Raw genomic sequence first — 11,012 nt, forward strand, 5'->3', positions numbered from 1 at the left:
TAATGAACCAAAATCAGAGTGCTGAGCATGGTTTCCCCCCATGCTACATGGTGGCAATTTTCAAAGGTTGTTTGGAACAGGTATTTTTCAATAGGGTACCATCCACTGAAAATAGAATAGTCTTAACTCAGGAACTCCCAAATTCCCATAGATGGATAGGTATCTTTTACTGAGTCTGCTGGCTGGATATTGTGAAAATCTCCTTAGGGCAGATGCTCAGAGTGTTGTGTATGATTAGTGAGAGGGGATAACAGTCCTCTGTAGAGAGTGTTATCTCTCAGGAAAGGAGCATAAGTGGCAATAGGCAAGCAATGTTGTTATAATTTCTATAAATCAGTGCGGTAGTTGGTATGTGAGAGTGCCGTCTTAACACTTGAGTTTTACTGAGTGTTTTCACTAATTTTTTGTTTTGAGAAGCAATTGCATTTGGATCTAAGAAGTCACCAAGAATCTCAGCTGCTCGTAAAACCAGAGATACCACAAGCAGTTGCCACTTCCAGTGAATTCTTAGCGAAGGCTGACTCGTTGAGAGGCAGTACCTGTAGCTGATTTGCTGCTCTATAAGCAGCAGTACTTCTTGGCTCCCACTGAGTTCATAACTCAACAGGAGTGAGTAACTGCTTGCTTACATAGAGGCAAGAGTTCCTTTTCCCCTGTTGATGCAATACCTCCTCTGTTAGTATGGGTTCAACAGAAGTGGGCATCTACACCTCACATATAAGGTGAGGTTCCCAGGGAGCATAAAACCATTCCTTCAATCTTTTCCCCACATCAAACATTGTAATTCCAGTAATTGCAATTAATTCAAGCAGAACAATAACATAAAAATATCTAGAAAACATATAGGCAGGAATGTTCCAACAGATGCATTTGGGTTATTAAGCTTTTCTCCCTTGGAAGGAAACAGTAGTTCACAGTTGAGGAACAGAAAAAAAGTCTCCCATTAGCATGTCAGTATCCAAAGGGGTGTTTATACCAATAACTTCTTCAGTAAGCAAGGTTTCAGACTGACCAAAAATCTTCATAGTATTAGTTTGCTATTGTTGCTATTTCTCTAAATGTGCCTTTTTTTTTTCTACTTTAACAGAGTCATCAATATGTTCAAGACATATATTTGAAAGGTGGGGAACTAGTGGAAGAGTTGCAACTTTTTGAAAATACAAACCTTATACTTCTCCTGTTGCATACCTGGCAAGTACTAAAGGGTATGTATGGCTTCATTTTTTAAAAACTTTTACTTAAGTTATGAAGTATTAATAATTTTCAGCAGCCTAGACAAATTGAGTATCAAAACACCTGACAAATATATCTAAGGCTGTAGGTGAAGGGGAAGCAGACATGAAGACAACCGCGGAGTTTCAATTAAGCTTAAGTGATTTCTGGTTTTGATCAGGAGTTGTTATGGTAATTAAGAATGTAAAAGCATGAGAAAGATTCAAAAGTTGTAATATAACTGACTTAACTGGAATTTGTTACATAATATCAACAGGCACTTTTTTTGAAGAGAAGGAAAATTAGTTCTCTAACTTGCAGTCATTGTGAATGAAATACTCTCTCCTTTCCTTTACACTAGTTCAAAGCATGCGTTTTTGAGGGGAAAATGTGACTTTTGGGTGTCTATACATGCCAAATAAAATTCCTCTCTTCTTTTGTGGAGACTCTCAATGGTTCTTTTGAACTTTCAGGAGTAACTGTTAAGTAATCAAAATCATAAGGGTAACTGGGTAATCCACAGTTTTAAAATATTCTTTCCTTTGTAATATTTCTGAAATTGCTGATCAATTTTGCTCCTGTTAATACATGACATTCAACAGTACTGTCCCCCTTCCTAACAGATGTATACTGGCAGGCTATTGTGGTTAGGTTTGTTACTATTAAGATTATTGATTTATTATTATTAATAATAATAATTCCACTTCAGTAAGTTTATACTACACTTTTGTAGGCTAGAAGTATCACTCAAACTATCAGTTGCTATTAGAAGTGCAGTTTCAAGGGTAACTTTTCAATAACTGTGCCAGATTATGCAGGTAAAAGCAGTAGTTAGCACTAAACATCTAAAAGTATTTTTAGAGAGTAGAATGAGCACTTTTGCTGTGAGGAGCAGAGTGTGTTAAGTCAAGGGGCCATTTTAGTTCACAATGCTAAAGAAATTATTTGCTTAATTCTATTCTTTTGCACAACTTCTGCAAAACAAGATAAGGAAAACCTTTTCAAGTAGAAAAATAGAAAACAATTTAAAATTTGAGAATTTCAAGTGGCATTGAAGCAATTACAAATCAGATTACTTAAATGCAATTTGTTTACTCTCTTCTTTTTTCCTCTCTATAGAAACCTCAGCCACACATCAACAAAATGCAACGGAGTCTATTACATACTGCATCTCAGCTGGCACATGGGACATGTTTGTCTCTTCCTCGCACTAGTGTCTTTCAGTGCTTAAAAGGACAATCGCTGTTGTCTAATGTTGGATGCAAAGTGATCCTGGCACTGGACCCTCCTAAACGATGTCTTCATGCAGGTGCAGCATGCTTTGCCTCAAAGAAAAGTGCTTTTTCATCACATCCAGCAGACACTCCTCACAAAGGACCAGAAGAGAGAAATCCTTCGACTTCGGCCACTGATACACCCAAGCAGAGCCCTGTAGAGTCAGATTCTTCAGATCCTGATCCACTACAAGACAAATCAATTAGTCTTGTTCGGAGATTCAAAAAAACTTTTAAACAGTATGGAAAAGTCATGATTCCAGTGCATCTTCTGACTTCCACTGTATGGTTTGGATCCTTTTACTATGCAGCCATGAAGTAAGTTGGTATTTTGTTGCAGTGCCCAATACTGCTGTTGAATTGAGACTGACTTTCACAGGTGAAAGGACATACAAATTATTATTACATGTTAAAAAGTGCCTCTATATGTAATAGGGAAAGTATACAGGATTCATGAGAGTGTCACGTACGTACTATTATTATGCAGCTACTGCTCTATACCAGATATGTTGCTAACGTTTTAAGGAATGCTCATCTCCACAAAATATGAATGGATGTAACCAGCATTGAAATTATTAGTAACCTCTCACAAGATTAAGATAGGCGTTTAGAATCCTGATTACGAATTGCTAGGTGAGATCTTTATAAACTTGCTCTTTTCTTGCCATTGGACTTGAGGGGTATTTCACCACTTCTTCCACTCTTCATCCCCAGTCCTCCCTCATCATTGGACTTTCGTGTTGTTCACCTCGCTCTGAGCTCCTCACAAGCCATGTGTATATTTTCCTTTTTTTTTTTTTTCTGTTTCCTGTCTTTCCTGCCTTCCACTGAAAAAATTGCCACTGTAGGCCAGATGTTCGAATTGGAAATTAAATATTTGTGTGGCTAAAAAAAGATAAATTATGTATTCTAATTTTAGTTTCTTTCAGCTATAGCATGTGCCAGATACTGTTCTGGAAAATGGCATTTATTAGGAAAAAAAACCCTATTATATCAGCTATGAGCTGCTAGCTCAGATGAAAGAGGTTTTATCTATCTGCAAATGGTTTGCTAAATGTGAGTAAATGTTTATCTCTGGATTGTTAGTGTTGTATATTTAATAATAGAAAGCATGAAACAGGGACAGCTCATGGCGGCAAGAATGGGGCTTTGACATCAGAATGCCTTACTGCACAAGTGTTTGTTTTAGTTACTCTAACCAGCTGGCATAATTGCCCTTTCTAGGAGCTATAGATCCAAATGTCATTCTAAATTTAGCTCATGTCAGAGGAATAAAGGTCTTGAGCTATAAAAGTATTTTGCTGTGGTTGAATTCAGGTTGATGCTTACATCCAGACATTTCAGATTGAATGAAGAGTACTTTTCTTGAAACACTTAAGTAAGCTGCTAAAATAGGTATTTGATGGATGAAAACAACTGAAATATTTAACTAGAAACTAATAATAACAAAGCTTCAGTTTGTCATGCCACAGGAGCAGCACCCTCTTGAAGAGGAAAAATAGCTTTCAGAATGACTGCTCATGATACGAGACTAAGTAATGGTGGTTTAATAAATAGTATGGTTAATGCTGCCTTTCAGATCTTACTAGGTCTCAGTTTTCTATTCTGGGGATAGGCCTTCAGATTGATGTTTCTAGTAACTGTTAGTAAATTACTGCCTGTTATTGTTCGTGATGCTAAGGTGATCTCATGGAGAGAAGAATGCTTAAAATATTAGGCAGAAGTGGATAATGAACTAATAATACAACACGTCTAAATATTGGTCAGTCAGGTCTTCTATGACTGAATGTAGCTTTCTACTGCAATGTAACGACGGGCTGTCTTTTTTTCTTTGGTGCTGATGTTAGCTTCCTTGGTTTGCAAGTAGAAAGAAATGGTGGTAGGAGCTCCCTCCACCCACCTTGCCACCTCATATCGACAGGGTAGAACAACTGGGCAGAAAACCTGTGAAGTCTTGTCCATATAACCTGTTGTTTCCTTTTCTTTTGCCACATTCCGTTTGTTTGATATATTTAAAAGCGAATGGAGACACTGAAATCTGGATTCTGTGCTTTTGAGCATGCTGCAGATTAGTCTGAAATTTTAAAAAGAAAAAAAAATTTTTAGGCAAAACCGACCACGAAGGTGAACCTGCACAACTGGAGCCTGAGTAGCTGTCTTACCACCATTATATCTACTTAACTCTAAACATAATAAACTGGGACACAGGTAAGTTGTTAGCTGCTCAGCCCAACAGGGCGAATATAAATGGGTCAACTCTTGGTGGAATGCTGAAAAGAACATTAATTTGCCTATGTGTACAGAAACACAAATCCTGTAAGTATATTGCTTAATGAAAAAATACTTTGCTATTAAACTACAAAGTTTGTGTAGTAGAGTTAAAGGATGGCAATGGTACTGTAAATCACTGTTCAGGTTTCAAATTCCAGTTCAGGCTGTCAATTTTTTTTCTCTTTTGTAGAGGAGTGAATGTTGTTCCATTCCTAGAATTGATTGGCTTACCAGACAGCATAGTAAACATCCTGAAAAATTCCCAGAGTGGAAATGCACTAACTGCATATGCATTGTATAAAGTAAGTATAATCACAGTTTGTAAATAAGCTCTAAATCTTGTCTGGTGAACTGAACAGGGTTTATTTGTTTACAGCAGAAAGAATTAATGCTGGTTTTCGTCTTTGATAGTTACACATACCTGAGCATTCGTTTTTGTAGTAAAAATAGTCACATGCAAGTTGATATGAGCTCTGTGGTCCTTTAAGGAGTCCATCTGTATTTCTAAAATAAATTCTTTCTTCATTTGCTGCAGAACTATTGTCTGCCCTCAGATTTAATTACAATTAAGTTATTCCTCTGTATCATGACATAATTAACAGGGATAAAGAAGTAAAGTCTAAACACCTCAAGATTTCCAGATAAAACTACAGTTGTTTTTATCCTAGAAGACTCGCTAGTTTATCTTCCTACCTTAGCTCTCCATCACTGTCAAGTACTTTCATTGTCCGTTTGAAACAATTACCTACATTCAGGTTTGGGTTCTTTTTTTATCACTTTATACGTGCACAATCCGCACAATCTGTGCTTGGGGAAACTTGAAACGTGTCAGACCATGCAAATACAAAGTACTATATTTGCTTCAAATGCCGCTCATCTGTTTTGTTTCCCAAGGTAATGTGCTTCTTATCTGTTATTTAAAGGGGTCGTTTTCCCAAACAAAATGTGAAAGCACTGCTCTTGCCAGTTATTCCTGTGCCTAAGAGAGACCAATAAATAAATGTGGTTAAGTATAAAGACTTTATTATAGCTGGGAGATCTGGCAGTGTTGGAAGAAACTTTCAAGATGTGGAAGCACTAGAATAGGGTACAAAGGGAAGATTGTGCAGGCTTTATCTTTGAAGTTCTGAAAGAACAGGTTAGTCTATCTAGTATAACAGACCTGGTTTGTTGTGTCTTGGATTAGCTGACCTCTTAAGGTCTCATTTAGCTCTAGTTTTCTGTGTGCGAGTCCTAGTTTTGGACTGAAAGAAGCCTGTACTCTTGTGAATTTTAGAGTTTAAAGCATATCTTCTTGTCAGTATTTCGTCTCTGTATGGCTCAGTGTTCATACTGTTCTGGACTGCATTCTGAGATGCCTAATGCTCCTCCCACAAGCTGTACAGGGAGGTGGGGGTTTTTTTTAAACGGAAGTTTAATGCTGATTTTGTCAAAAAGATACTTTTAAGTAAAAGGTATGCATTTCTGGGGGGTGAACTGTAAATTGGCTTATTTTCTTATAAGTAGAAGATCTTTTTAGTGTCTGACACTTGCCAAAATAAATTCTCACTATTAAAAATACCTTTTGCTAGATAATATTGTCCCTTTTTACTGATATGGTGTGTTCTTTGGTTTCTTTAAGATTGCAACTCCTGCCAGGTACACTGTGACTTTGGGAGGAACGTCCATCACTGTTAAATACCTGCGTAAGAATGGCTACATGTCCACACCACCACCAGTAAAGGAATATCTACAAGACAGGATGGAGGAAACAAAGGATAAAATTACAGAGAAGATGGAGGAAACAAAGGATAAAATTACAGAGAAGATACAAGAAACCAAAGATAAAGTTTCATTTAAAAAAATAAAAGACTAGGAGCGATACTTAATTTTTGGATATATCAAACTTAGCACTTTAACCCTTTGTGAGGCAAGATATACAAAGTGCACTTCTGAGCTTTTTCGGTTTTCTTTTTTTTTCTTTTTTTTCCCCCCCGCCTTGTCTGGAGGCTATGGTTGCTCTGTGGATTTAAAAATTCTGTATATTCACCAGGGTTAAAGTTCCTTGGGGGAGAGATAGTGACAAAATTTCAATTTACAGAAGGAAAAGCAAACCTTGGTCTAGAAGTTCACATGTCCAGTGGTAGTAGTGTTAACAGTTACTCTTCCCTCTCCCTCCCCGCCCCGCCCCAAATGAAGATGCTTTCTTCCAAAAGCCACTGCTTTATTCTTCTACCATCATAGTGCACAGCCATTATTCCATTAGACTGAATCTTCTATTAAATGAGAATGAAGATTTCTCTACTGGGGAAGGCAACATATTTTGGTTTTCAGAGTATGTGGACCAAGGCCTCTTTAATCGTGATCATCTCTCAACTTGGAGACAGACCGTTATCACAGGTACTGCAGGTGAAGGAATCAATGGATTAGCTACTCAGTCCGAATGAGTTGTAACAGCTACATTGAGCTGAGGTGTGACAGTTTACAGGTTGAGACTATGAGTCTTTCTTGGACAGTGTATCTTTTCAGAAATCTCAACTTAAAGCTAAAGAAGATGAATTAATCACGGTAGCCATACTGTCAAGTGTACTTTGCTTCCTAAAGTTGATTTACAGTAGAAAGAAAGTTATTAAATGAAATTCATCAATAATTGTATATTAAAAACTAGGATTTTTTTTTTATTATGTTAAAGTTTACAAAACTGTTCTATTTCACTTTTGGAACAAAAAAATTCTGAAAGAGAAGTTTACTTGAGAAATTGCTGTACTGAGGGGCTTTTTAAATACATGCAAAGTTAGAGTTAAACCCTAAAGTTCCTCCTATTCGGGAATCCCACAGACTTAGTAGAACAATTTAACTTAAATAAGCATGCTTTCTGAGGCAGGGATCACAGCCTACCAAACTTTTTTTCCCTAGATTTTCTTAGGTCAAGCAAATACTCATAGCTGAAGGCTGAAATGCTGTCTTGGAGATGTCATAAAGGACTAAAGTTGGAAGTCTTCTGTTTGACTGGGCAGGCAAACTTCTCTCATGGTTTCATTCAAGCGTAGGCTAAACTGAAGTGTGTTTTTCCTATTTCTATTACAGATCTCACTTTGTAGCAACTCTCTGCATGTGTATCTTGTTTAACAAAGGTGGTTTTTTGCAGGGGGATATGGGGAAGCAGCAGAGTTGGACCCTGAGCATTGTAATTGACTACAGTAAAAGAATATAGCTGATAAAGTCTCAGCTCTGCCCCACTCTTATATTTTCAGTCAAGTCACTGAGGGCCTCTCCATGTTTAAGTGAGTTGAACTTTGTTAACTTAATTGTGCAGGACTGATTACGTGCTTCTCTGCCTCTGTCCACATGTCAAATAGTAACTGCGATCTAATGCCTACCTCACAGGGATGTTGTGAGGAATAATCATTGTATATTCAGTGCCCTGAAGATGTAAAATGCCATGTTTCTGATAAATATTATTAAAAAATAATTCTGTGAATTCTTACGCTGCTGCTATGAGCCCTACTGTAGGATTGGAGTTAACAGATGTTTTTCTTCTTTCTATTTTAGTGTACTTTTCCTTACTGTCCCCATGCACGCATTCTTCTGATGTTGGCATTTGTTCCAGTTTTCCATGTTTGTGGGCAGTGTTGCCTGTGTCCTGCAGCGCCCTGCGAAGCCTGAAGTCTGCCCCAGTAACACTGCATGGTCATCCATCCTCTCAGTCTGGGGCCAGATGTAGAAACCTCTCTGTGCAGCTCACTGGATTCATTTCTTCTTTGCACATGGCAGAGGTTGCACAGGGGCACCTTGGTGTCCTAGGAGGGGTCTGTAGCCCCCGGGCATGTTAGAATTTGTTCATTACAGACACACACACCCTTTTGGTACCCCCACCCCCATCCTCTTGCCCTTCCCCACGTCCAGCTGGCCTGTGACCACTCCAGCACTTACACCATCCATCACTACCACTGCCAAGTACAAAAGATCTCCTGTCTTAGGACGGTCTAGGGCACGTAGTTATGTGACCATTTCTGCATCTGCAGAAACAGCTCCTAGTGACTATTGGCAAGTGTCTCATCAGTGTACTGCTTGGTCAATTTTGCAGCATGAACAACCTTGAGTTTCTGGGACAGCCGCATCCTCCACCCAGGATGTCAATTAGCAAAGCACACAATTATGTGGATTGATTTACACAAAGCAGGAAGGTGAATCTTTAAGACTTTGAAAACCTGACCTGGAGAGCTTCTGTGACAATTAGTCAAATGCTTGGTTGTACGGGTGACCTTGGCTCAAGCCAGCTTCATGAGGAATCGATGCATTTTCTCATTAGTCTGGAGACCAGCTGGGGAGTTCCTGGGCCACCCAGGGAATGAACGACACTAGTCCACTGGGTGCTCAGCAGGCACCTAGCTACACTGCAATTTTAACTATAGGATAAAGTTGACTTTCATCCTTGTAGCTCACTTAAAACTTAATTTCCACAGCTTTTGCCACAATACTGGGGTGTGGCTCTCGCTATTGGCAGTACAACACAGTGTGGGTCTGTGTGGCTGGAAGCCAGCTTCCATCCCCCTTTGGCGAGGTGGTGCAGCAGGGCTGTGCTCACAGGCTGGGCATTTGCGTCAGGCTAGGGGGTGAAGGGACAGCACAGGGGCTCCTCTTACTGGTGCCCAAGCCAGCACAGGTGGGAAGCTCCCATGTGGCAGCAGTGTCCCTCAAGGTGGAGCAGCATCAGTGGGTGCCTTTGGCAACACAGAAGGGACAGACGAGCAGGTGCCATGGCCTGGGAAAGCAAACAGTTTGGCTGCAGCACCTAGAGCTGGCATTGAGGCATCCAACGAGTGACCTGAGCAAGGGAATGCCCAGCAGAGCTCCCTCCCTGAACTCTCCCCAGCAGAGTGCCGAGAGTCCTTGGTGAGGTGAAGAGCGCAGGCAGAAGCCTAGGAGCACCCTCCGTTGCCTGCAGCACCACCTGGTCAATGCTAGCAGGGGCTGCCTTCCTCCCCTGGCAGCTCAGCATCCTCATGGGAAATGGCCGTCCATTTACCTGCCCTTTAGGCCCTCGAGGGTGTGGGTCCCTCCACCTCTTTGCAAAACCTTCAGCAATCTGGTGAGACCAGGACTAAGGTAGCTGCCACCACACAGGCAGCACAGAAATTGCTGCTTTGGTGACTGACTACCCCACTTCTGCCTGCTCCCCGACTCGCACGTAACACCACCGCAGGGCATCATACTGTCTGCCTCTGGTATCGGTACGTACGCGAAGGCACCAGCGCAGACGCAGGAAACAAAGTCACAGCCCAAGCAGAAGCTGAAGTAGAGACCAAGCAGGACCTGGAGCAAAAGTTACAGCCTGAGATGGGGCTAAAGCCAAGGTCTCATCTCAGGATGGAGCCAGAGCCAAAGTAACAGCCTGAAAAGGAGCCAGAGCAGAAGTGGTGGTGCAAGATGGGGCTGAAGACGCAGCCTGTGTAAGGGCCCAAGCAAAGTGACTGCTCAAGTAGGGGTTCAAGCCAAAGTCATGGCCCAAGGTGATGCCAGAGCTGAATCATAGAATCATTTGGTTGGAAAAGACCTTAAGATCATTGAGTCCAACTGTACCTGTCCTCTACTAAACAGAGTAGCAGCCTGAGCAAGAGTTAGATGCAAAGTCTGGCTGGAGCTGAGATGGGGCTGGAGGCAAAATAATGCGCAAATGAGGATCAGAGCCAAAGATATGACCCAATCAGGGGCAGGGGCCAAAGTTTCATCCCAAGCGCTGTTCAGAGCCAAAGTCACAGCTGAAGATGGGGCTGGAGCCCAAATAGCAACTGGAGGTAGGACCAGAGCTGAAATTGCTGCCCAAGATGAGGCAGGAGATGAAGCCTCATCCCAATATCTTGACAAAGTCAAGGCTTGATTTGATACTAGTGCCAAAGTTGCTGCCTGAGCATGGGCCAGAGCCAAATTTTCTGCTTGATATTGGGCAGGACCCAAAGTCACAGCCCAAGATAGCACCAGAAGTCAAGGGCCAGACAGAAGCCAGAGCAGTAATGAGAGCCCAAGCAGAGGCTGGACCTGGAAGTCATGGCCCAGTATCAGGCTGAAGATGATGTTGCAGATAGCTGCCTGAGCATGGACCAGAGCTGAATTTGGGTTGGAGGCAAGTAGCCCAAAATAAGGGCAGAAGCTGACATCATAGACCAATACGGGTCCAAAGCCAAATTCACATACTGAGATAAGTCTGGAGGTGAAGTCGTAGACCAAGATGGGTCTGTAGTATATGTTGTGATCACAGCAGGGATCAGCACCGAA

General features: G+C 41.0%; 1 protein-coding gene across 1 annotated transcript; it reads left to right on the forward strand.

The window, feature by feature from the left end:
• Positions 1–1,067: 1,067 nt before the first annotated feature.
• On the forward strand, positions 1,068–8,199 carry FAM210A (family with sequence similarity 210 member A). The gene is made up of 4 exons (XM_009646204.2): positions 1,068–1,205; positions 2,332–2,804; positions 4,948–5,059; positions 6,379–8,199. Exons 2-4 carry the CDS (start codon positions 2,356–2,358, stop codon positions 6,610–6,612), a joined length of 795 nt encoding a protein of 264 aa, XP_009644499.1. The 5' UTR covers positions 1,068–1,205; positions 2,332–2,355; the 3' UTR covers positions 6,613–8,199.
• The last annotated feature ends 2,813 nt before the right edge of the window (positions 8,200–11,012 follow it).

The sequence above is a fragment of the Egretta garzetta genome, unplaced genomic scaffold (assembly GCF_000687185.1).
Source record: "Egretta garzetta isolate BGI_Z169 unplaced genomic scaffold, ASM68718v1 scaffold259, whole genome shotgun sequence".
NCBI lineage: Eukaryota > Metazoa > Chordata > Aves > Pelecaniformes > Ardeidae > Egretta > Egretta garzetta.

Coding starts and splice junctions, on each gene's coding strand:
- FAM210A (XM_009646204.2), top strand. CDS start 2,356: ATGCAACGGAGTCTATTACATACTGCATCTCAGCTGGCACATGGGACA. Junction 2,805..4,947: donor TTTTACTATGCAGCCATGAA/GTAAGTTGGTAT, acceptor TCTCTTTTGTAG/AGGAGTGAATGTTGTTCCAT. Junction 5,060..6,378: donor CTGCATATGCATTGTATAAA/GTAAGTATAATC, acceptor GGTTTCTTTAAG/ATTGCAACTCCTGCCAGGTA.